Source organism: Polypterus senegalus, chromosome 6 (assembly GCF_016835505.1).
Source record: "Polypterus senegalus isolate Bchr_013 chromosome 6, ASM1683550v1, whole genome shotgun sequence".
In the NCBI taxonomy this organism is placed as follows: Eukaryota; Metazoa; Chordata; class Cladistia; order Polypteriformes; family Polypteridae; genus Polypterus; species Polypterus senegalus.
In genome coordinates this window covers 119,929,235-119,956,809 of record NC_053159.1, presented here as the reverse complement: position 1 = coordinate 119,956,809, position 27,575 = coordinate 119,929,235, and the positions used below count along the sequence as shown (strand labels likewise).

Genomic DNA, 27,575 nt, shown 5'->3' with positions numbered 1-27,575 from the left:
AGTACGTATAGCGGTAACATCAGTATTTTACATTCTAGCACCATGGGAGACATAACAGTATAGTATTGTACAGTATATGCGTTTACCTTTACATTCTGTTTTCAGGTAATGTATTAAAGTAATTTTTTAGGTAATGTATTAATTTATTAAGCGGAGTTTGCAACGAAATTAAAGTGCTTTGGGGGCATACTGTATTTAGAGTTTAAACTATAAAAATAGGCATTTAAAAGGCGTTTTTTAACCACATCCAAAAGTCGCAGTTTTTCACGATTCGCTGGTGCTCTAGGAACGTAACCCCCGCGAATTTTGGGGGTGTACTGTATATATTGCAGAAATGCTTTCTAAGTCCTTGAAACTGATCAATATTTTTTCCATTATTGAGGAAGGTGGGAGATGAGGAAAATTGGGCAGGTGCTGTTTAACAAAGTTTCGAATTTGAAGGTAGTGAAAGAAATGTGTTGCTGGAAAGTTAAATTTGGAGTGTAATTGTTCGTAGGATGCAAAAACATTGTCTATGTACAGATCTGTAAGTGATTTAATCCCAAATGTTTTCCAGGCATTAAAAACTGCATATGTTTGAGAGGGTGGAAGAAGGTGGTTCTCGTGCAGAGGTGCCACAGATAAAAGCTTCTCTGTCTTAAAATACTTCTTAGATTGGTTCCATATTCTGACTGAATGAAGCACAATTGGGTTATTAGTATATTGGCGATAACTTGTATTTATTGGGGTACAAAGCAGGGAATATAAAGAAGTACTGCAGGATTTTATTTTTATTGCAGACCAAGCCTGTGTATGTTAAGTCTATTTGTGTCCATGTCCAGGCTTTTATATGTTGTATGTTTGCTGCCTAGTAGTAAAACTGAAAGTTAGGTAGGGCCATGCCGCCTTCCGCCTTAGGTCGTTGTAGGGTCGCCCTTTGGATACGTGGACGTTTTGAATTCCAAAAAAATGAGGTTATGGTTGAATCTAATTTCTTAAAAACTGATCTATTAATGTACTGTATATTGGAATGTTTTGAAATAAAAACAGAAGCTTAGGAAAGATATTCAACTTAATGTTAATTCTTCCAGCTAAAGTGAGATGAATGGTTGACCATCTATGCAAGTCTTGATTAATATTTTCCATACAGACAGCAAATTTTGTTGATAAAGAGCTTTATATTTACTTGTGATATTTACCCCTAGATATTTAACCTGATCTGCGATGATAAAAGGGAAGGTGTCCAATCTAATATCATGTGCTTGAGAATTCACTGGAAAGAGCACACTTTTTTTAGTCAAATTAATTCTGAGAGCAGAGATCTTTTGAAATTCTGTTAGGACTGCAGGCACAGTATTTTGAGGGTCTGATATATACAATACCATATCATCTGCATATAGAGAAATTTTCTGTTCTAGTCGTTCTCTGATAATCCCCTTTAACTCAAAAGCATTTTGACAGTGAACTGCCAGTGGCTCAATGGCGATTGCAAACAGCAGTGGTGACAAGGGCCATCCTTGTCTGGTACCTCGTTCTAATTTAAAGTAGTCTGAATTAATGTTGTTAATACAAACTGAAGCTTCTGGATTGGTATACAGTAGTTTGATCCATGTACAAATGTTCGGGCCAAACCCAAATTTCTCCAATTTGGTGAAAAGGTAGTTCCATTTAACCATGTCAAATGTTTTTTCTGCATCCAATGATATAATCTCTGGGGCGTTTGACTTTGCTGGTGAATATATTACATTAAACAGGTGTTGAAGATTGGAAGCTAAGTGTCGGCTTTTAATAAATCCAGTATGGTCTTGTGATATTACCGAAAGCAGCACTTTCTCCATCCTTCTAGCTAGGACTAGTTGAAGATTTTTAATGAATACTCAAGGCAGGTCTGAGGCACAGGCCTGTAGTTGTAAAGTGCCTAATTCTATGAGTTTGTGAGGGTTTACAAACCTCTTGCTCAGTTACTTGGTGTGAACTCACCGGCCCAACCTGGAGATCTGCTAGCTTCTTTCATGTGTTTGCATTCAAAGTGAGCCCAGGGCATACCGATACTGTTGGTTGAGCGAGGCATCAGCAGAGAGATTGTCTGCTATGGAGCCTTTATATTTAAGGGTTGTAAGCCCTGCCACATGCGCCTTGAATCAGCACAGTCAATATATTAACATTATAGGCCCTTTAAGTTTGCCCAGTAGCCTTTACCAGTGAATATCTTAATAATTTGAACAGCTCTTTATTTCTAGAGATGAAGGCCTTTCTCCATTCTCCTAGCCTGTCAGGTTTATCTCTGGTAAACCAGGGATATGGGTTCGGAATAAAACCTGCATTGGTTTAGTTGCTCACACAGTTATTTGTGCAGAATGTGATCTAGTTTGCCACAGCCTCCGTATACTTGCCACGTCTGTAGCTATCTCTTCAAACAAGTCCCTGGTGAATGCCATCCTTGAACTCTTCCTCTAACCCTGCTTCACTTTTTTTTTTTTTCTTAAAACAGTAACTGGCTGTGCCTTTAATTTCCGTTGATAAACGGACCACAGCAGAATGGAAGTGTTTTCAGAGTCAGGTTTTAGGAACAGTTGTAAAGCATTGATCCAGTGTATTACTCTCTTATACTGTATAGGAAATGGTATATGCGGAGGACATTCTGGGATGGATGACTTCACAACACAACGGTTAAAATCACCCACAAGGACTGGGACCGAATCTGGGAATTTGTCTTTGTTTGGTAATGGTGCCTTGCAGTTAATTCAAGGCATTTGCACTTGCTGGAAGGTAAACGGCAGTAATAATAACTTCAGTCGTAAATAAAATGGTCTGCATTTAATGGAAATATATTCCACATTCACTTAGCAGAATGCAGATATCAGAGATATATATCTGCACACCATGTGTTGTTTGTAAGCAGACATATCCCTGCTTGGCGTCACTTACCAGGGGCCTCTCCGTTTTGTCCATTTTGTATACAGTGAATCCTGTATACAGGCATGAGCCATGTTTCAGTCAAACGGGATACTGAACAGCCCCTCATGTACCACTGGATGTTAATCCTGCGTTGGGTTTCACCCATTTTGTTTTTTAATATTTGTACAATAATAATATGATATGATGAAGCAGCTTTCTCCCTCTCTTCCATAGCCATCGCCCAGGCCGCCCTACCTGCCACTTGTCAGTCTGCTACGATGTGGAAACTCTTATCATCTGCCATTGAGTTAACTTTGAGAATCTCCAGAAATCTCACAAGTTTGTCAAGTTGTTTACATAAAACATTGAACTTGGTACGAATGTTCAAAAGTGACAGTCACTCATACTTAATGTCCATGCGTTATTTATATACAAAAGACAAGAAATGACAAAACAAAAAGAAACTAAACCTGGTTCAGTAGTGGGTGATATTTTACTTTCACAGAGGACTTACAATAGAAGTTTTTTTTTTGGTTGGATATGCCAACTCATCAAGAAAACCGGTGTGTGGTTACGATAAAAAAGCAGATTTGCATGAGCTTATTGGTAAGGAAGGAGTCAGGGATGTGGAAGCAAATCTATTAAGGTTATTATTGTTCACTGTACAAAGTTAGTTTTAGGTGATATCACTGCTGCGGTGCTTAGACTAGTATTCAGATAATCTTTTTCGTTGTACTTTGTACTTTACAAAAGCCTCTTGTGTTATTAAGGCAACTTAATCTAATAGGTGAGTTTAAATGTGAAAGCCACCAATTCATAGACAATAACAGTTCAAAGCTCAAAAGTGGTCCTTCATGTTGTGTCACACATCGGGCTTCCTGTAAAAAGTGCAGACAACAGGCTTATGGTGAAGCGTGCATTTAAATCTGACGTCTGTAAAATCCAGGTCAATGTTTCCTATGGTCGCTCTTTTGGTGAAGTAGTTCTGAAGGTGAATGTAATTTGTATACCCAAATAAACAAACAAACAAACAGTGTGTCAAAGAAAGAAAGAATAATGTGCAGATCAATCATACAGACAGACAGAGAAGATACAATGAGAACACTGTATCCAATGAAGATTCAGCAACATGACATGGGGATTCCAGTTTTGGAAGTTTCTTCCATTTGAACTAAAATCTTTTACATCTGTCAAGCGTTAGCATTCACAATGCTTACTCATGACCTACTTAATTGCTAATAAATTCCTTGCAGTCATGCCAACTGCTCTCGAGCTCAAGCACTCCAGTGCTGACTCTCTTCTATGACTCAGCGTCATGACATTAGTTTTTGCACCCATATAGAGCTCCAAAAAACTGATTAAGCTGCAAGCAATAAAAAAGAAACATTCTTACAGTCATCATGGTGATTATCCAATTCACATTTGTAATTTGTCATTAGGAGTGCATTCTGATTATAAACACAGTAGACATTAGAAAACCATCTGATTTAAGAACAAAACCATTTCATTTTGAATTTGTTAAAACCAAAGGGCCAACTATTCTATTTCTTAATGCTCCTGGATTTATTTTATTTCATATCACTGTTATAACCAATTAATTTTTTAGAATTTGCCACTTTTATTAACAAAATCTTTTTGCTTACTTCTGCCTAGGAGTCCCAAAGACAGCTTATTTTATTTTTTAAACAAACTCAAAGGATGGAATAGTCCACTGGGTTCAGAAAAATGAAGGCTATCACAAAATGAATCTTCACAAGACTGACATTTATTTGCAGTTATGATCAGCTTTATAGTAAAATTAAAAGTAATACTTGCACTAGATAAGGAAACACATGCCTCAGTTTTGGATTCATTCTTTAGCCCCAGTTTCACCACTGGCATTATGCCGACACCATCTTTTTGACCTTGAATGTTAAAATTTACAATAAAATAGAACCAGATCCCCTAAAAAATATAAAATGTAAACAACATAATAGCATAAAACTTTGAACAACAATTAATTTCATAGAATCCGATTGTAAGTCAACATCCAGATATGTCCTTAGCTTTATTCTTCCTTTGGAAGCGACTTTCTACAGGATCAAAGCCTCTTTCTTTAGCTCCAAATACAGCCCAAGATGGGGTCTCGGCTGTATAGTCTTCAGCAGTGAAGGTTTTTAATCCATTGCTCTTCTCAAACTCCTTCATTAACTCATGGAACCTTTCATAATTTATCCATGTCCTCCACTTCCCTTCAACTTTAAACTGAGAAAAAAAAAAAAGAAAAATCAGCAAGTCACGTAACTGGCACAAAGAGCATAGAATTTTATTGTTAGGCACAAAAGTATCTGGCAGATGGAATTTTACAATAGGAGAAGAATGTTCAACGGTAAAAGTGTCAGCAAAATTAAAAACGGGGATAAAACTACATGATGGCAGCTACAATTTGTTCCTGCTGTATGTAAACCGCATATGTCTTATTTCATTGAAATACTATAGGGTGGTCCAGATCTAATTATGCAATTTTCATTACACTATAACTTAAGTTTATTACACAGAAAAATCACCCGAAAAATCCCGGAAATGTTGGAACTGACAACATGAAGAATCGTCTTCGTACCGAACTAGAATCGTCCCCACATAAATCAAAGTAATCCAGAAGATCTGGATCTGCATAATTAGATCTGGACCACCCTGTAGTGATATCCTTAACAACACTCAAGCTGGCCAGAAACATAGAGCAACTACAAGAGGAGAAAAATGATCACATTTTCCTACTTACAAATAAAAGTAAAGCAAAGGCAAGATTTCCACATACCAAAGTTGCTATCGGGTTGAACTGTAAAGCCAATTCAGTCCTCACAGAGAGCCAAGAACAACACACTGCACAAGCCACTTAACCTGCTCTGGCTGTGAAGGCCCAGAGATTTTTTTCAGCATAGAAGTAAACTTTATAAAGTGTTATACTTTACTTGGACATTTCCAAATTAGTAAGATTCTGAGAATGCAAAACCTACGCAATACGGATTACAACTACCACCATGCTTAGATTACAAATGCATTAGGCTGCAGTTCTTAAACTATATAAGCAGATATAGTCTTATGTTGGTTAGTTAATACAAATCACTTAAAGAGCTCTAACACTCTTTCTTTCTCAAAACATTCACAACAGCGTGACTTTGCCATCTGTCAGAAGAGGAAATGTTAATAGAAAAGCAACTTGGAAGGCAGCCTGGCGAAGCAGACTAGGGCGGTGAGGAGGCCGGATGTGTGGCTGTGGCCCTCTGAAAGAGACAGTACACACAATACCATGATCATCTGCTAAGCCACTGTGCTGGCTCAAATCCCAGCTATTCAGGAATTAAGCACTACCAGGGTAAGTAAAGAATAAAAACACAGATAGTAAAGGAAAAATTAAAATGATGAGAAAAGAAAGCCACAGGTAGAAAAGGCTGGATAGTACAGCTATGGATCTGGATCATTTCTAAGTACTTTTGTTATTTAAAAAAAAAACAAAACTTTTTTCCACTTTTGAAAAATTATTTAGATTTTATTGTATTTCAGGTTTGAACTATAAAGTGTATTAAGATTCCATGTGATGATAGCTGGCAACAGTTATTAAAGGTAATGTATTTAAACATACGATATGCAATATAGGTTACTCTATTAAGCCTAAAAACAAGTCACATTTCAATTAAGGGTATATAGTACAGGATTCCAGGAAGCATAACATACATTAAAACCATAGTCACCAATGGAGATCCCAGCCCTACCAAGCTGGGGGGGCCTTGAACTATCATGAGCTAACACCTAACACCATTTGTGTATCACGGCCTCAAAAGATCATGGGTGTTTTTATAAAAAAAAAAAAAAAAAGTATAAATGAAACCTCTGCACTGTTTGTCTTAAGGAAAATGCATTTTTTCAAGATTTAAATAAGTCATCTGTTTACCACTGAGCTATTGCGATTCCTTCAGTTACACAAGATTAGTCAACACTCAAGCAGTGTACTATAGGGAATTATAGTAGATTTAGAGTTGTGTAATTTTATCCTATTTGGTGCTGTTCCAAATAATGTTATTAGGTGCAAATGGGAGTCCAGCACCATCTGACAGATAGCAAATATCTTTTCTTGGTGTGGAACACACCCAAAATGTGTGTCCCTGTTGAGAACATTACATGGCATTGCTCACAGTTAGGATTCTATCCCTAATAGATTTTCAGATCATTTCAATCGTGAAAGATGTGGGTGATACGGACTTTTCAGCTGAATAACTTTGTATGTACTGTGAAATCAGTTTGGTAAAGTCTCAAAATACTATAAATATTTTGATCAAAGGTTGTAAATATATTCTCAAAGGAGGGTCTCTAAAGATCCTAAAGCCAAATGAGGTCCATGACCAAAACAGTATTTAAATGAAAGCCAGTTAAAATACAAGATTATCATGTACTGAAGCAGCAGCTTGGCTTTATATTTTAAGTGAGTGTCTGCTAGTAAGTTGTAAGAAGTTACTAACAGCTCAGGCACAATGCAAAGGATATAAAGAGGAATATGAAAAATGTTTCCTTTCCAAACCTAGCTGTTTGTATTTCTGGTACTTTCCAATTCTGTCCATGGTTTCAAATTATAAATATTTGCAATCTGGTAATAAGGAGGAGTTATTTAATACCATGCAGCCCTCTGGTTTAGATCTTTACAACGCTATCTTTTCAAGGTGTGGACTTTTTATGTTTAAAATTACAATTGCTAAATCTACAATGGAATTTAACTTTTTTAAAAAAGGATTTGTTCAGTTGCAGTTGTTTAGCAATGCAAGGTTTGGAAGGATGCTGATTATTTGGTGGGGTTGAAGACTTCTCCCAGCTAAGGATATCTGAAGGCATAACTGTGTGATTTTGGGCTATACAAAAATAAACTGTATTGTATTGTATAACTAGTAATTAACATCCTTCTTATTAAACCCGCAAATTTTGCCCTTTCTGCTACTTTGACTTCATGATCCATAACTTTAGCTTACCTCAGTCAATATTCATATTGTATTTAACAAAGTTAAGTTCTCTTACATAATTACTGGTAAACAAACACATTCAACATGATAAGTTGCACAAATTAACTACATTTTTACCAAAACTGCACTTTGGATCTTACAGTGGCATGCAACAGTTTGGGTACCCTTGCTTAAAATGTCTGTTACTGTGAATGGTTAAGTGAGCAGAAGATTAACTGATCACCAAAAGGCATAAAGTTAAAGATAGGTTAAGCGAAAAAAAGAAGAAAAAAACAACTTAGAGGAGACAGTAGGCTATGAAGGTGCAAATCAAGAAGGCTCAGATTCAGTGCAGTTTATTATAAAAAGCTTTCTCTAGCTTTTCAACTGATCCTTAAGCTAACTGTCTTACACTGCAAATAGACTGACACTTATTTATTATAATATAAAATCTTTTTCAAAATTGCCACCTATGTCTGGATATTACATTATTAATTTTTTCTTATATAGTCAGTACAAATAGTACAACAAAATTAAATTTTTTTCAAGAAAGTTTTCAATCACACAGAAAGAAAATGTTCCAAAGGTTGCAATAAATGTCCTTTTGATATTTATGTTCACCAGTGATCTTAACTTAAAACAACGATAATTTCTCAATTACCACGTGGTAACAAAAATGTATAAATGGGGTGAATTAAAGTTCTTATATAACGAAGTACTACAAGGACAGAAACACAAAGTTTTAATGAGAATAGACCATTGTATGCAGGTCTATCTTAAATGATTTTTGGGAGGTAAGCACCTTTCCAACTAGTTTAGTGCATTCCACACACTTAATCACCTTGATAGTAATCTTGATCATTTATTCAAACTAAAGAAAAGGAATGGCATCTCCACAATAATCCTGAGGGACATCACTTTTATCATTACATAATTCTTAAAAAAACCTCTCTTGATAAAGTGATGCTTTCTCGTTTTAGTTCAATTTTGTACGCCTCTGCACAAAGCTACTTTCTTTCAGTGTCATTACTAGTTTTCTATGAGTAACTTTACAGTTCCTAATAAAAAAACAAATATCTTAAGTGCCAGTATGATCAAATGCTTTTGTTGCTTCTTCACAGTGAAAAGAGATTATCCAATGTAAACTCCTGTGGTCTGCTAAAGACACACCCTAACTTCCTAACTCTTGTCTTTATTCATTTCCCTGTACTGTATTGTTTAAAAAAAAAAAAAAAAAATCCAATATATTTAAAATTAACATCTCACTAGAGGACTCTTGGGAATATTGTATCCAATCTTAGGGATCTGCTTGAATTGAACTCTTCTATGCTTTGTAGTACCATTCGATCAAAGGAGAACTTCATTATTTTTCAAATCAAAGTTATTTCTTCACATTCATTTGCCACATAAAATTGTGTTCTAAAGTGAAGAGTGTTATATGTATTGATATATGTCTAGACATTATACACATATTTAAGAAGGTAAAAAGAAGGTAGAAAGCAAACCACTGGTGTGAGCTGCAGCCATTTTAAAAGGTGCACGTCACTTCACCAGCTACTCCGTTTGTCTTCTTCCACAGCAATATTTCATCTCCTTGGAGACTGCTTACTGCTGTTTGCAAATTAGGAAGAAGGAACTTGGGCCCCAAGGGCATGGATACACACACAGAATGTCATCGCCAAGCAATGATTTTTTGAGGCGGATATTACTGCCTCAATCTCAGACATACAGTCATGGCCGAAATTATTGGCATCTCTGGAATTTTCCTAGAAAATTCACCATTTTTCCCAGAAAATTGTTGCAATCACAAATGTTTTGGTATAAACATGTTTATTTCCTTTATGTGCATTGGAACAACACAAAAAAACAGAGAAAAAAAAGCCAAATCTGACATTATTTCACACAAAACTCAAAAACCGGGCCGGACAAAATTGTTGGCACCCTCGACTTAATATTTGGTTGCACACCCTTTGGAAAAAATAACAAATCAAGCGCTTCCTATAACCATCAACAAACTTGTTACACCTCTCAACTGGAATTTCCGACCACTCTTCTTTTGCAAACTGCTCAAAGTCTCTCAGTTTTGAAAGGTGCCTTCTCCCAACAGCAAATTTGAGATCTCTCCATAAGTGTTCAATCGGATTTAGATCCGGACTCACTGCTGGCCACTTCAAAACTCTCCAGCGCTTTGTCTTCAACCATTTCTGGGTGCTTTTAGAGTTATGTTTGGGGTCGTTGTCCTGCTGGAACACCCATGACCTCTGACGCCGACCCAGCTTTCTGACACTGGGCCCTACATTGAGCCCCAATATCTTTTGGTAGTCTTCAGATTTCATGATGCCTTGCACACAGTCAAAGCCTTCAGTGCCAAAGGCAGCAAAACATCCCCAAAAACATCTTAGAACCTCCATCATGTTTGACTGTAGGTACTGTGTTCTTTTCTTTGTGGTCCTCATTTAGTTTTCTGTAAACAGTAGAATGATGAGCTTTACCAAAAAGCTCTACCTTGGTCTCATCTATCCACAAGACGTTCACCCAGAAGGATTTTGGCTTCCTCAAATACATTTTGGCAAACTCCAGTCTGGCTTTTTTATGTTTCTGTGTCAGCAGTGGGGTCCTCCTGGCTCTCCTACCATAGTGTTTCATTTCGTTCAGATGTCAATGGATAGTTCAAACTGACACTGTTGCACTCTGAGTCTGCAGAACAGCTTGAATAAGTTTTGAAGTTGATTGGGGTTGTTTATCCACAATTTGGACTATACTTCGTTGCAGTCTTTTATCAATTTTTCTCTTCCGTCCACATCCAGGGAGATTAGCTACAGTGCCATGTGTTGTGAACTTTGATTATGTTGCATAGTGGACAAAGGAACATGAAGATCTCTGGAGATGGACTTGTAGCCTTGAGATTGTTGATATTTTTCCACAATTTTTGTTCTCAAGTCCTCAGACAATTCTCTGCTGTTCTTTCTGTTCTCCATGCTTAGTGTGGCACACTCAGACACACAACAGAAAGGTTGAGTTAACTTTTCTCCATTTTAACTGGCTTCAGGTGTTATTGTTATATTGCCAGCACTTGTTAATTGCCACAGGAGAGTTCAAACGAGCATCATATGCTTGAAATAAAACGATATACCGACAATTTTGAAAAGGTGCCAATAATTTTGTCCGGCTCATTTTTGGAGTTCTATGTGACATGATGTCAGATTTGGCTTTTTTTCTCTGTTTTTTTGTGTTGTTCCAATGCACATAAAGGAAATAAACATGTGCATACCAAAACATGTGTAATTGCAACAATTTTCTGGAAGAAATGGTGCATTTTCTGGGAAAATTCCAGGGGTGCCGATAATTTCGACCATGTATCATCTAACAACTATCGTGGCATCTTCTCTGATGTGAAAGCCTCCATTAATAACTGGTCCAAACTTTGTCTTTCAACTTCATTAACTCTGTGCAGCCTTTTACCCCCCTACTAAATACTGGGCCGAAGTCAGGTCACTCATTTCAAGGATCCTGTGAAATAGTAAGAGACCAAATCTTAAACATTCAAGCCTGGTTATAGACAGACTGAATGCAGGTGTATCACTCTCTGACCTAGCACCATACCATTGGACTTTTACTCTCTCTCCTATTTGGTCATGGTTGTGTCCTCCACCCATTCCCCACTGTGGCACCCTATAGAATCTTCCCTCGCTTTCTCTCCAGCTAAATCCTGTTTAGCTCCATAAAGTCTAAAGCTCCAAACTTTCCTTGGAACCTATTTTGTCATATGCCGTCAACATCTGGCACTGTGGGGAAAAGTTACTTGCTCAGGTAAATGGCACTCTCTTACTCCTATATTTCATAACCACGTTTTCTCTATATGTGGCCGGTATAGTTCTGTACACAATGAATTCTGCCTTTATTGTTATATTAAGGCAAGGTTTGTATTTCAAAATGTGACCCATCCCAGTAGTACCAGTTTACATCTACTCAAAAACACATTCTAATATCCCAGAAAACTACTTAAACAGGTCATTCATGTCTTAAAACTTGCACATTGTCTCGAAATGGTACCTGGCCCACTCCAATTCCCTGTCCAACTATCTCCTCCTACAGTTCAGTGACCAAGGACACAAATTGTTGGAATAACTGGCTCCTCGTGCTGATGTAGGCCTCCCATAAATAAAGTCTGTAATCTAAACATCAAGTAGGTCTAGCATGCCAAAGGCTTCATATAAACAACTTTTGGTGAAACACTTTTTTTTATGTGCAAATCCCATCAGCTATGCTATAATTCATTCAATTTACCCAAATCACAAATAAAATAATGAATGCCAGCTTCTAAGTTTCAGTTTTCAATTATATTAATTTTTTGTTAAGGATGTAACTTCATAGGCACAGAGAGGTCACTTTAGAAAATAATTTAAGAATCTCTGACAGAGTTTAGAGTCAAATTTATAGTAAATCGTATGTGAATTTCTACGATGTGTTACAAGAATGCAGATCCATTATTGAAAACAAAATCTCCAGCTTAAACGACTGGAAACGAAAGGCCAGATGCAGTTATTACATGTGATGTTGAATTTAACACAATTTTGGAATGACGGATAACTATTTTTTTCCAGTAAAAATAATTTTATATTAATTTTACATTTTTCTGATGTATTCCTATATACTGCTAGGTTATGACAAGTGGTTTCTGAGACTTTTCAGGTAGGATGGTGACGTGTTATATGCTGATTAGCACCTAAAAGTAAGAATTTCATTGTGGTCTGTACATGTGACAGTAATGAATGTATTAACCTATATGCCATCCTGTGAAGAAAAACTACCAACCTGAAGTACAGAAGATGACCATTTCACAACAGGGCATTTCTCACTTTGTTTTACTTTTCTTTACTGCACTTCAGTCCTGTTCTCTGCTTACAGCATCTGCTCCAGCATAATTCAGTTGGAGAGAATGGACTTTAAAAGAAATCATGCGTGTTTTTTCCAAATGGGATTATTTGAACTGATCGAAAGCAATCAACATTAAAAAGAAATCAAATTAAGTGCAATCCTTCATTTTAGTTTAAATATTTTTTTCTACAAGGGTGAGCCAGTGTCCCCTGCTGGATAGAAAACGACAGCGTAAGCAAGCTAAGTTGAGTGTTAAACTGTACTTAGATATTCAGACATTTATATATAAAAAAAAATAAAAAATAAAAAAAAACTAGAGCAAGACCCTAACAGCCTCAGTAATTAGAGACTTTTTTCAAAAGTGACTTTTCTTTCTAAGCTATGAGAAGTAAATGCTGTGCAGTTTCACTCTCACTACACTTGTTACAACTTACTCTAGAACTTTCAGTCAGGCGTTCATATTAGTCACAGTATAAAGAAACAGCATTAACTTGTGTTGTCAATGACATATTAACGCTACATTTATTATGCTGTCAGATTTAAGCACAACCTCTAACACCGCTGACCACCTTATTCCATTACAAAAGTTTAAAAATGACATGTGCTGTCCTTGTGAGGTTTAGTGCAATCATATTAAATTATGACAGTACTCTGTCATAATGTCTTAAAGGTAGATATGGTGTCCTTCAGGGCTTAGTATTCTAAATTTGCATGCTAACCTGTGATAAGACATTATATAAAACTTGCATTCTGGAGTAAGGATGTAGCTTAGTATTATCTACATACAAGTGAAAGCAAGATGATCATTTTACTAGGTCCTTAGCTGTGCCAATGAGCTCTAAGATTTCATGAGTGCTAACTACTTATTTTGAATTAAAAACAAAATAGAGAAATTTAATTAAAGAAGTTTTAAAGAAGAAAGGTATGGTCACTTTGAATCAGGATAAACATTTTTGCGGAATCTCTATGCATTTTAGGTTTTATCAATGTCAAGTCTATCGTCATCACTCTCACTACAATAATGTGCATCCCCCCACCCCTAACAGCTTAACAATATACAATTAAAGATGTTCTCTTAGTAACGTGGATACTAAGAAGTTAATTCATACATTTACCCAAACATCAACCCCACAGTCAAGGCGGATAAATTATTCAAACAGTAACAGGCAAGAAATTTGATTCACTGTGACTGGCACCTTATTCAATAAATCATCATACTGTTGCATATCATAAAGAGCACCATATTCACATTTTTTCAAAAATAAACAATGGTACTATTAACCAACTGACAAGTGAAAAGCACAACAAAAAAACAAATACAATATATATCAAGAGACAAACGGAATTTGTGGAAAGAATGTTGAAATTTTAAATGCCATTGTGAATTTTTAAAAGCCTCACAAAAACACAGCATTGACGCATTCTTTTGACTGAGGCTGCTACAGATTTGTTTTAATGTAACCAAGGTAGCTCTCTTACTTACTTTCAAGTCAAATCAGATGCACCTCCTTCTTAACACTACAAAAATGAAAATTATTCCTTCTGAATGTGTTCTGCAAATTCTACCCTTTTTACATGGCTGAAATGAATGGCTGAATTATTTATGGTGCCCTCTCTATAATTCAGCGTTCCTGGCATTGCACGGAGATTTAATTTACTACTGTTAGTTGTTTCATTAAATAAAGCAAATCAATTCATTTTTCCTTTATGAAATGCTCCATTAAACTAATTAAAAAAGGAGATGCTGTGCAAATGAGCTATGTACCCACTGCCAGATTTTCATCATAAACACTAATGTCTGGTCACTGATGCAAATGAGAAGATACATACAAAATATTTTAAAGTCTATCGACAGAAAAACAGCTAAGTGCGGCCTTTATGAATCATTATTGACCAAAATACAGTCAAAGTATTTGAACCCCTAGGAATTATCTAGATTTATGTCTAATTCTTATATAAAACATGGTTGTATCTTCATGTCAGTCACAATAATGAACAAACACAGTCTCCTATAACTAAAGATACACATATTTTCAGAGAATTTTTGACCATATTGAATAAAATATTCAAACTGTGAAGATTGGAAAAAGTAAGTGAACCCTAAACCAATGACTTTTTAAAAAGCTCATTGCAGTCAGAATTTAGCACACCTGGAGTCCACTTAATGAAACAAGATTGAGGTTTTGACAAGAAGCATATCCAAGATGGGAATCATGTCTTGCACAAAAGAGCTGTCTGAAGAGCTATGATAGAGAATTGTTAATCTACATAAGGCTGGAAAGGGTAACAAAGACATCTCAAAAATTTTAGATATTCATCATTCTACTGTTTGGTAAGTTGTCTATAAATGGAGACAATTTGGTATTGTGGCTACTCTGCCTAGAGCACAACGCAAAGTGCACCCTAGAGTGACAGCAAAGGACTTGATCATTAGAACTGGTTAACATCTCTGTTCATGAGTCAACTATAAAACATTGAACAAGAAAGGAGTCCATGGGAGGACACCAAGAAGGAAGCCACTGCTATCAAAAAAGAACATTGTTAAACGCCTGAAGTTTGCAAAAGAGCACTTGGACCACAACAGTACTGGGAAAATGTTTTGTGGAAGAAACGAAAATTGAACTATTTGGGAGGAACAAGCAGAACTTCATTTGGCGTAAAAAAAGGCACTGCATATCAACATGAAAACATCATCCCTACAGTAAAGTATGGTGGAGGGATCATCATGATTTGGGACTGCTTTGCTGCATCAGGACCTGGACAGCTTGCCATCATTGAGGGGAAAATGAGTTCATTCCTGACAAAGGAGGGCCAACCAGTTATTAAATACCAAGGTTCACTTACTTTTTCCACTACCACTGTGAACATTGAATGTGTTTGTAAAATAAAGACATGAGTAGAATTTTTTGTGTGTCATTGGTTTAAGCTCATTGTGTATATCAGTACCTGTGACTTAGATGAAGATCATATCACGTTTTATTTTATTTTATTTTTTTATTAATTTTATTACAATCAATACATAGCAATCACATTTTTACAAAAAAAAAAAGAATTATGCTAAGAACAGATCGATCCCCACCCTTGAGAGAGAGAGCAAGCCAAACGGTGTAAAATTTAAGGCTTTTAAAAATACCTAAATCAACAAATTCTCTGTGCTTTATAAAATCATTTCAAAATATTACTGATTAGATCCTGCCATGTTTTGAAAAAAGTCTGCACAGATCCTCTAACTGAGTATTTGATTTTTTCCAATTTTAAATAATATAACACATCAGTTTCCCACTGACTTAAAGAGGAGAGTTTGGGTTCTTCCAGGTTATCAGAATAAGTCTGCGTGCCAACAGTGTAGTGAATGCAATCACAGTTTGTTTGTCTTTCTCCACTTTAAGACCCTCTGGAAGAACCCCAAACACAGCTGTTAATGGGTTAGGAGGGATTGTGAGTCCAAGACTGTCTGAGAGGTAATTAAAAATTTTTGTCCAGAATAATGTTAATTTGGAGCAGGCCCAGAACATGTGACCTAGTGAGGCTGGGGCTTTTGCAGCGTTCACAGGTTGGATCATGCCCTGGAAACATTTTGAGAGTTTTAGTCGAGACAGATGTGCTCGATATATAATTTTGAGTTGTATAATTGTATGCTTTGCATATGGAGCTTGAGTGAATTCTCTGCATTGCTACTTTCCACTCCTTTTCTGATATATTAATTGAGAGGTCATTTTCCCAGTGTCCTCTTGGATCTTTGAAAGGAAGGGATTGTAAAAGGATTTTATATATTGTAGAGATGGAGTCTAACTCCTTGAAATTGAGCAATAAATTTTCCAGCGTGGATGAGGGTGCAAGATGAGGAAAATCTGGAAGGTTCTGTTTAACAAAGTTCCTGATTTGAAGATAGTGAAAGAAATTTGTAGCTGGAATGTTAAATTTGGAATGTAATTGTTCATAGGATGCAAAGACGTTGTCTATATAAAGATCTCTAAGCAAGTTAATTCCAAATTTTTCCAGATATTAAAACTGCATATGTTTGTGAGGGTTGAAAGAGGTGGTTCTTTTGCAGGTGCCACAGAAAGAAGCTTCTCCGTCTTAAAATGCTTTCTACATTGGTTCCAGATTCTAAGTGAGTGGAGCACAATTGGGTTATTAGTGTATTGCCGATAACGTGTGTTTATTGGAGCACAAAGCAAGGAATACAAAGAAGTACTGCAGGATTTTACTTCTATTGCGGTCCATGCCTGTGTATGTTCTTCTATTTGTGTCCAGGTTCTTATCGACTGTATATTTGCGCCCAGTAATAAAACTGGAAGTTAGGTAGAGCCATGCCACCTTCTGCCTTTTGTCTTTGTAGGGTCGCTCTTTTGATGCGTGGATGTTTAGAATTCCAAATAAATGAGGTTATTGTTGAATCTAATTGCTTAAAGAACGATTTATTAATGTATATTGGTATGTTTTGAAATAAAAAAAGGAGCTTAGGAAGAATATTCATCTTAACAGTGTTAATTCTTCCAGCTAGTGTGAGATGAAGGGTTGACCATCTATGCAAGTCTTGTTTAATTTTTTCCATGCAGACGATGAAATTTTGTTGATAAAGAGCTTTATGTTTACTTGTGATGTTTACCCCGAGGTATTTAAACTGTTCTGCAATGATAAAAGGAAGGGTGTCTAATCTAATATTATATGCTTGAATTCACCGGAAAGAGTACACTTTTATTCAGATTAATTCTGAGACCAGAGAGCTTTTGAAATTCTGTGAGTGCTGCTAAGACTGCAGGCACAGAATTTTCTGGGTCCGATATATACAGTACCATGTCATCTGCATATAATGAGATTTTCTGTTCCAGTCCTTCTCTGCTAATCCCCTTTATCTGATCAGTATTTCGACAATGTATTGCCAGTGGTTCAATGGCAATTGCAAACAGCAGTGGTGACAAAGGGCATCCTTGTCTTGTGCCACGCTCTAGTTTAAAGTAGTCTGAGCAAATGTTATTGATGCAAACTGAAGCTTCTGGGTTAGTATACAGTAATTTAATCCATGCACAAATGTTCGGCCAAACCCAAACTTCTCCAAAATAGTAAAAAGGTATTTCCATTCAATCATGTCGAATGCTTTTTCTGCATCCAATGATAATAATATTTCTGGGGTGTTTGATTTAGTTGGTGAGTATATTACATTAAACAGGCGTCAAGATTTGAAGATAAGTGTCGGCCCCTAATAAATCCAGTTTGGTCTTGTGATATTACTGAGGGGAGCACTTTCTCCATCCTTCTAGCTATGATTTTAGAGAGTATTTTAACGTCGTTATTCAGAAGTGAAATTGGTCTGTATGATGCACATTGTAATAAGTCCTTATTTTGTTTTGGAAAGACAGTGATTAGTGCTTGGCGAAAGGTTTGTGGAAGAGATTGGTTATCTCTGGCTTCTGTAAATGTTGCTAATAGGAGGGGAGCTAGCGGAGCGGAGAATTTCTTGTAAAACTCTGCAGGGTAGCCGCCAGGGCCTGCTGCTTTTCCACCTTGGAGTGACTTTATAGCATCCAGTAATTCTGATAATGACAGAGGTTTATCGAGCTCCTCCACACTAATAGCGCCAATTTGTGGTATCTGTAATTTATCCAGAAATGCATTAGATTGTATATTGTCTTCTTTAAACTCAGTAGTATATAGGGATTTATAGTAGTCTCTAAAAGTGTACATTATATTTTTGTGTTCGATGATTTTATCTCCGTTCGTGTTAGTAATTACCGAGATTGCGCTATGCATATCTTGCTTGTGAATTTGTTGCGCTAAAAGCTTATTAGCTTTTCTCCATGTTCATAATAATGATGTCTGGATTTGTAAATTAGTTGTTCGGTTTCTTTAGTTGTCAAGAGGTTTAATTCTGAATGTAGAGCCTGCCTCCTCTTATGTAGAGTCTCGCTTGGTAGTCTGGCATGTTCTTCATCTATTTTAGTAATTTCGCTTTTATCTCTGCTACTTTCGCTCGGATTTATTTCTGTGGGAAAGATATGAGATAATCTGTCCTCTTAAGAAGGCCTTAAGAGTTTCCCAGAGTATTCCTGCAGAGATCTCAGGGGATGTATTTGTCTCTAGAAAGAATTCAATTTGTTTGGATATAAATTCAGTACAATTCTCGTCAGCTAATAGAAGCGGATTGAGACGCCATCTGGGGTGAGTGTATGGGGCTAAGTAATTTCAGCTCCAAGATCATCGGAGCATGGTCTGAAATAACAATAGCATCGTATTTACAAGATTTAATCTTAGACAAGAAGTTATTATCTATAAAGAAGTAATCAATCCTTGAGTAGCAATGATGTACTGGTGAGTAGAAAGAATATGTTCTTGAATTTGGGTTTAAAACCTCCAGGGATCTGATAAGTTGTGATCAGTTATAAACTTTGTAATTATCTTTGCGGTGTTAGTTGCCGTTCCCCCTGTGGAGGAAGTCTTATCTAAAAGTGGATTTAGAACACAATTAAAGTCCCCAGCCATTATAAGTTTATGAGTGTTCAGATTGGGAATGGATGCTAATAAATTTTGTATAAATTCCTTATCATCAACATTAGGTGCATAAACATTTATCAAAATCATTTTACAGTTAGATAAGTCTCCCATGACCATCACATATCTCCCTTCAGGATCCAATACTACATCTGATGCTACAAATGGTACTGTTCTATGTATGAGAATTCCCACCCCTCTAGTTTTCTTTGTAAAACTAGAATGGAACATTTGGCCAGTCCAGTCTTTTGCAGCCGGAACTGATCCTTACTTAGTAAGTGGGTTTCCTGTAAAAATACTATTTTAGCATTTAGACCTGTTAGGTGAGAAAGTACTTTCTTTCTCTTTAATTCGTGATTCAGGCCTTTAACATTCCAGCTTACGAAGTTAACTGTCCCATCATGGAGACACTGATTCTGAGTTTTTGGTGTCATATTAGTCTTAACTGGAAGTGAAATAGTTTAGGTCTTAATTTCCTATTCCCCCAAGAGTTGTTGCCATGCAGCTTATTATTACGTTGATAGTTATAATTATAAAGATTGAGATGATAGATTAGATATAGATCAAGCCTGCTCTCTTCTCTTCCCCTTAACCCCCACCCTCCCTTTTGCCTCCCCAGGTGAGGCTAAAACCCACTTCATGCAGTCCCAGTCCTCTGACATACCCAGAGACAGAGCACGCCCAAAGCACATCAAGCCCCCATGCAGTGGGCTTTAAGGTTAAAAGATAAGAGATATCTGTTACCAATATAGTCTTTAAAAGAGGAAAAAAAAAAAAAAAAGAAAAGAATTTTGCACTTAATATATATACATATATATATATATATACATACATATATACATATATATATATATATATACATACATACATACATACATATACACATACACATATACATATAATCTTCATCAATTTTAGTGCATTAAGATGATATCCCCAGATAATAAACCCAGGTGATGGTGTTAAAGATGTGTCCAAAACAAGCATAACAAGTCTTAATGCAGTAATAGCAATAACAGCAAACCAAGGGTATGATATTGAACAGTCTCATTTAGGGTACACATGAAATAATTAGAAAAGAAAAAAGAGGAGGAAAACGTAATTAAGCACAATAAAACAAACATTTAGCGCCCTAGTAATACTAAGTAATGATAAGTAATAAGTAAGTAATAATAATATAAGAATATGAGAATATATGCTGATAAAAAAAACCCGTATTTTAAAAACAAATAGATCAGACAGTAGATTATTAATCCTAGCTTTATCATTTACCGCCATGACTCACAATTATGTATCAGAATAGTCCCGGGATCACGTTTTATGACCAATTCATGTAGTAAACCAGATAATTCCAAAGGGTTCACATACTTTTTACATCGACTGTAAATAAGGAAGTTAAAATCATCTGGATTTAAGTGTGTAGTGGAAAGGTTCAGAATCAGAAAAAACACTTGATCAATACTATTCATCAAAACCTTGCATTGGTATTCTGCTTAATTTTACATTGGTCGGTTTATAGTTATCTTTGTTGGTGAAGTAAGCAGTCAAGATTTTTTTTTTTATTAATTTTTGCATCATGCCCACAAAACAGAGAACATTAGAGTCAGCAATCCACATACAGTATTAAAATTCTGTCAAGATGTTCCTGTTAGTCAAACTGAGTAAGAGCAAGCATTGAAAAGTAAATGTTTAAAACACAAAGAAATCAGATTTAGATGGAATAAGGTTGCAAAGGAGAAAACACTGTCTACAAGGTAAACTAGAAATGTAAATGGGGAAAAAAAAACAAAAAAAACTGACCATGTAGCAACCGGCGCAAAACGCTTGGCAAACATGATAAAGCACTAAGCAGACATCACCTCTACTTCTTCCATCTTTGAATGTGTTATACAAATGTGTAGAAAAGGATCTGCAATGCTTTACATTCCTCCAGAGTGGGTATAAATTACGCCTCATTACAAAAACAAACAGCACAGGTAATTTCCTCAAAAAGGTGTTACACAAAGAGAAATCCGTTATAACATCTAGATAGTGTCACAGTTTTTTTTTACAGCAACAGTAAAACTACATTGAATAGACACACAGTGTAAAAGAAAACATTTACTCAATCAACACATCATCTTGCTCAAGTTAAAAAGAGTTTAAGTTAATAATAAATCTGTACACAGCAATTATTGGTGGACTTTAGTGTGACATTATACACATACACATATATATACACATACATATATATATATACATATATATACACACACATATATATACACACACACATATATATATATATATATACACACATATATATATATACACACACATATATACACATATATATATACACACACACACACACACACACACACACACACATATATACATATATATATACATATATACATACACACACATACATATATACATATACATATACATATATACATACATACATACCTATCTACATCATATATACACACACATACATACATACACAAATTATATATATGTGTGTGTAAGTATGTATGTATGTATGTATGTGTGTGTATATATATATATATATATACACACATACATATACTTGTGTGTATGTTTGTATGTGTCTATATGTGTGTGTATAGGTTTGGTCACTGAGTGCAAGGGAAAAATAATAAATTATAGTCTAAGTTATTAAACAGTAAAACATTAACGTTTTAAGAAGTACAGGTACATTGAAATTACATTTTCTATGTGAACGTTCAAATTTGTGCCTCTGGTAATGTGCCTTACCGGCATTTAAAGAAAATTAGTTTTGTTGCAGTGTTAAGAGAGAAAGGCTTTGGTTTGGGATAAAAGGAAAAAAGGTGTAAAGAAAGGAAAGTTGCCTTTTTATATATAGTATAGAGAGATGTGTTCGCTGACGTTATGATCGCCTTTTGGGGACAGTCGCGGTGGGTCTTGTGTAGACTGGCGAGACGTCCCCGCATTAATCGGCTGTGATGGCACTGTGAGTCCTCCACTCCTGTGCGTGTCTTCATAATCCAAGCTGAGGACCTCATAATCGATACGTGCAAAAGAAAGTGTGAATCGCCTTAATATTATTTTGCCGTGGTGTAGAAAAGGGGTCCCGTGTTTGCACTTGTCTGGGCTATAGCGCAGGGGGAGGATGAAAAAAATTAAAAGTGCTCACTTTGACTTAAGGCAGAAGCGCAGTCAGCGTCTCAAAGGCCGGCACAGCTATGCACGCGCTGGCTACTCGACTTTTGCTGGGCAGGAGACCCCAGTTTTTGCAGACACGCTCATGATATCAAAAGTCTCAGCTCTTTGGAGGTCATTTATACATATATATAGCAAAATACCCGCGCCTCGCAGCGGAGAAGTAGTGTGTTAAAGAAGTAATGAAAAAGAAAAGGAAACATTTTAATAATAACGTAACATGATTGACATTGTCATGAGTGTTGCTGTCATATATATGCCTGCCTAAATAAGTCACCTCGCTCGCTTCTTACTTTTTACCGCTCATTTAATCATGGCTAGTGGCGGAAAAATTATAAAATGGAAGGAGGATGGCTTTACCAAAACAATTGTTGATGGCGAATCGATTATTCATAAAGCTTGAATTGGTGATCTGTTTTTCTGTGTTAACCTCATATTTTTTCATACTTCTTCTCAAACTAAGGTGGTGCGAGGGTAAAATGAATCGGGGTGTGCTGATCAATGTAATCGGTGTACCAGGAAATCATGCATTGACAAAGCTCCCTTTGCTTGTAATGCAAAGTGTGATTAAATGCATTATTTTTAACGCTATGGAGCACATGCATCTAAGCTTCTCAGCTGTGCTTGTGCTAAGAAAAGCAAAGATTTTAAAAATAACGTAACACGATTGTCAATGTGACCTTTTGTAAGTAGTGCCTGGAGGATTCAGTGTGGAGAAACTCTAGAGACAGCGTTCGTATTAACTTACGGATTTTTCTGTGAGTATTTGGTGGCAGTCTGACTAAGTTGCTGCGGAAGACGGCGTTAGCCGCGGAGCTCAGCTCAGAGCGAAATTAGATGAATAAGGGGAGGGATGATGACGTGACTTCCCCACCCGCCTTAACTGTCAATCCCCCACAAACACAGTCTCTCGGAATTTGCATAAGCACACCCCTTCACCTACAATTTTAACTTAGTTACAAAGTGATCAAAACTCGCTCATATCCTCGTCCTCTCATTAAACTTGTATCTCGCATTACCTGTGGGCATGTGAAACGCCAGCGGTAGCCTGTCTATGAACTTAATTTAAAGTTTAGGTTTACACCTTGCTTTCTTTCCGAGGTAGCAGCACTCATGAATATGGTAGTATATGTCACTCGCTCGCTTCTTATTGTTTCGCTGCCTTCTCAATTATATAATGCATGTTTTCTTAAGCGCTTTTTGGAGGTCTTCCTGGTTTTCTACGCACTGCATTGACAGTCAGTTCACGTGATTACGGGAGGCGTGATGATGTCACACGAAACTCCGCCCCACGCCATTGCCAGCTCAACTCCATTACAGTTAATGGAGAAAAATACCTTCCAGTTATGACCATTAGGCGTAGAATTTCGAAATGAAACCTGCCCAACTTTTGTAAGTAAGCTGTAAGGAATGAGCCTGCCAAATTTCAGCCTTCTACCTACACGGGAAGTTGGAGAATTAGTGATGAGTGAGTGAGTGAGTGAGGGCTTTGCCTTTTATTAGTATAGATACACACATATATATATATATACATATATATATATATATATACTGTAAAGGACCGAGGAGACAGTAGCAAGGGTTGGGGTTTTCCGCCCCGTATATTGTAAACACAAACAAAAACTGGTCAAAATTATAAACAAAACAGTTCATATGCGCGACGCCGACTCCTGGCGCCGCGCCATTTTATTGGGGAGGAGCCGGAAGTGGAGGGATGCGGGAAGGACCGCAAGGGAGGATGGGAAGGATGACGCCAGGGCAAGATGGCGGAGGAAGGGCGGAAGTATCGCGACTGCGGTCAATCCAGGCCTATGGTGCAGGAAGGTCTTTCTTTCTATGAGGAAGCAGAGGGAGAAAGTTAATACCCCACCATTCCCTGGCGGCGAGTGGTTTCCCAGGTGCTATCGAATCAATCCGCTGCCTCCTACTCAAGGCGCGCGACACCATCCCCCTTAGCCCAGGACCGCCAGGTCGGGCGGACCTAACCGAGAGGTCGTGAATACGAGAGAGGGCATCGGCATTGGCCTGAAGGGTGCCCCGCCGATAAGTGACAGTGAACTTATACGGCTGTAAGTCCAGGAACCACCTGGTGACCCGCGGATTCACTCTTTGTGTAGGGACATCCACTGAAGTGCAGCGTGATCAGTCACCAGAGCAATTCGCACCCAGCAGGTAGTAACGGAGGTGGGTCACTGCCCACTTAATGGCCAAGGCCTCCCTCTCCACTGCCGCTGCCGGTCTCCCGGTCCATCAGTTTCCGCTAAGGTACATCACAGGGTGCTCGACACCATCGACGCTTTGGCTCAGCACGGCACCCAGGCCTGTGTCCGCGCCGGTCTGGAGAATAAACGGAGCCCAAAATCGGGCGTCCGTAACACAGGTGCCGACGTTAGGGCCTTCTTTAGGTCACTGAACGCTGTTCTGCTTTGTCGGTCCACACCACGTATAGGGAGCCTTTTGTCAGGTCAGTCAAGGGTGCTGCTCTTCGAGAAACGGGAACAAACCGGCGGTAGTAACCGCAAGCCCCAAGAAAGCCTGCACCTGTTTCTTGGTACTCGGACGGGCCATTCTAAGATGTCTTTAACTTTGGAGCTCTGTGGCCGCACCTGTCCTTGTCCCACGAGGTAGCCTAAATATTTGGCCTCCTTTAATCCAAAAACACTTCCGGGGTTTAGGCGGAGGCCGGCTTTAGCCAGTGTTCGGAGGACAGCTGCGACCTGCAGTAGATGCTCCTCCCAGGTGCCGGAATAGATGACAACGCCATCCAGGTAGGCGGCGCTATAGGACTGGTGGGGCTTCAGCACTCTATCTACCAGACGCTGAAGGTCGCCGGGCCCCGTGCAGCCCAAATGGGAGGACCTTGTACTGCCAGTGCCCGCTAGGGGTGCTAAAGGCCGCTTTCTCCTTTGCGGATGCCGCTAAAGGAATTTGCCAATACCCTTTGTCATGTCAAGGGTAGTCAGATATCGAGCCGCACTCCAGCCGCCAAGGAGGTCGCCAATGCGGGCATGGGGTAGGCATCGAACTTGGAGATCTGATTCAGACGCCTAAAGTCATTACAGAACCTCCAGGAGCCGCCTGGCTTGGAGACGAGGACAATAGGGCTGGACCAGGGACTATGGCTCTCTTCAATTATGTCCATGTCCAACATACGTTTCACCTCCAGTTCGACCTCTGCGCGCGCTTTGCCTCCGGAGTCGGTAGGGCCTCTCCCGGACGATTACCCCGGCTCCGGACTATATCGCGGCTCAATCAGCGCGTCCGCCGGGTGACTCGCCACTACCTCGGGATGGCTCGGAGTGTTTGGGCTAACTCCTGCCGCTGCTTGGGGTCAGCTCTTCGCCGAGGTTAAGGGCAGTTGTGCTTGTAAAAGGGAGAGTGACCTACGGGAGCTGGGAGCTCCTCTCTATCTCCAGGGCTTTAACAGGTTGACATGATAGATCCTTCACCGGTCGACGCATTGGGCTGTTTCACCAAATAGTCGACGCAGTCCTTTCTCTCCTTAACCTCGTAAGGCCCTTGCCAGTGAGCGAGCAGCTTCGAAAGTGGGAGGTCGGACGAGCACCATAACTCGTCCCCGGGCGAACTCCCTGAGGACGGAGTTGCGGTTGTAACACCGGCCTGCGCTGCTTGCGCACGCAGTCACGCGCTCTTTTAGGAGGGGCCTGATCTTTGTGAGTCGGTCGCGCGCAGTTGCGCACGCATCTAAAATGTTAGAGGAGGGAAGAGCCTCGCCTCCCAGCCTTCTTTTAGGATGTCGAGGATTCCCCGGGGTTGTCGCCCGTATAGTAATTCAAAAGGGGAGAAGCCTGTAGAGGCCTGGGGTACCTCCCGGAGGCAAAAGCACGAGCGGGAGGAGCTGGTCCCAGTTCCTGCCGCCCGCTGACTACCTTGCGGAGCATCTGCTTAAGCGCCTGATTAAATCGCTCACCAACCCGCCAGTTTGCGGGTGATAGACTGACGCTTTCAGGTGCTTTATCTGCAGTAATTTGGCTACCTCCTTGAACGTATCCAAGTGAAGGGCGCACCCTGGTCCGTGAGGACCTCCTTGGGTATGCCCACGCGCGGAAAACAAATTAACCAGTTCCCGCGCGATGCTTTTAGTATTAGCGGAGCGCAGGGGAACCGCCTCTGGGTACCGGGTGGCATAGTCCACCATGACTAGGATATACTTGTGGCCACGGGTTGAGGGCTCCAGGGTCCCACCAAATCGACCCCTATCCTTTCAAAGGGGATGTCCACGAGGGGAATAGGGACTAGAGGAGCACGGTCCCTCCTAGGAATCTGGCGGGTCTGGCACTGACAGGATTGACAGAACCGCCGGACCTCCTCATTGATCCCAGGCCAGTAAAAGCGGAGCTTAATCCTCTCCAGTGTTTTTCGCCCCAGGTGGGCTTAGGAGGTGAGCATGTGCCAACTCGCATATCTCCCGCCGGAAGGTACGCTGAATTAGCAACAACTTCCGCGACCTCGCCTCATGGGTAGCCACCGGTACAACAGATCATTCTCAAGGACAAAGAAGGGTTCCCGGTGTGGATCCGTCCGCTGTGAGCTGTTAGGCAGAACGATCGCATTCCAGGCAAAGCGCAGGGAGTCATCATTCCACTGCTCCCTCTTAAAGGAGGCCGGCGTGGACCGAAATTGATGGTCCAGGCCGCCGAGAGGGTCTTGGGGCCTGGGCCGGGAAGAGTTCCCTGGCTAGTCCCTTCTCCGCGGAATCTTCCGGTCAAGGTCCGTAGCCACGAAAGGTCCCCGAGACACCAGCCATAGGGCCTGCCCTTGTGCACGGCGTGGAGGCCGCTGGAGGGGTGCCTTTTCCCCTCATAACAAGATCCAACGAGGCCCCGAGCGCGTAATGGCTTACCGCTGATTCTTTTAGACCAGTCTTGTCCCAGAATCACTGGGAAGGGGGTCAGGTAACACAGCGACCGCCATTTGATTGGTTCCCCTTCCAGGTGACATAGCAGTGAGCGAACGATATGACCTAGTCCCCCATGCACACAGGTGACCAACAAATGCTGTTTTAACCACTGTTGCGTAAGACAAAACGGCGAGCAACAATGGTAATGTTGCTGCCGGAATCAAACAAAGCCACCACGGCGCGCCCATTTAGCAACACCACTCCCGTGATTCGACTCGCCAAGGGATGCGGCGGGTACAATACCTCTCCGA

General features: G+C 39.1%; 1 protein-coding gene across 1 annotated transcript in view; it reads right to left on the bottom strand.

Moving 5' to 3' along the window:
* Positions 1 to 4,280: 4,280 nt before the first annotated feature.
* Positions 4,281 to 27,575, bottom strand: part of tyw1 (tRNA-yW synthesizing protein 1 homolog (S. cerevisiae)) — a 225,977-nt gene continuing 202,682 nt past the window's right edge. Inside the window, exon 16 of the mRNA XM_039756991.1 lies at positions 4,281 to 5,121. Within this exon, the coding sequence (XP_039612925.1) occupies positions 4,900 to 5,121 (222 nt within the window). The 3' untranslated portion in view covers positions 4,281 to 4,899. The remainder of the gene's footprint in view (positions 5,122 to 27,575) is intronic.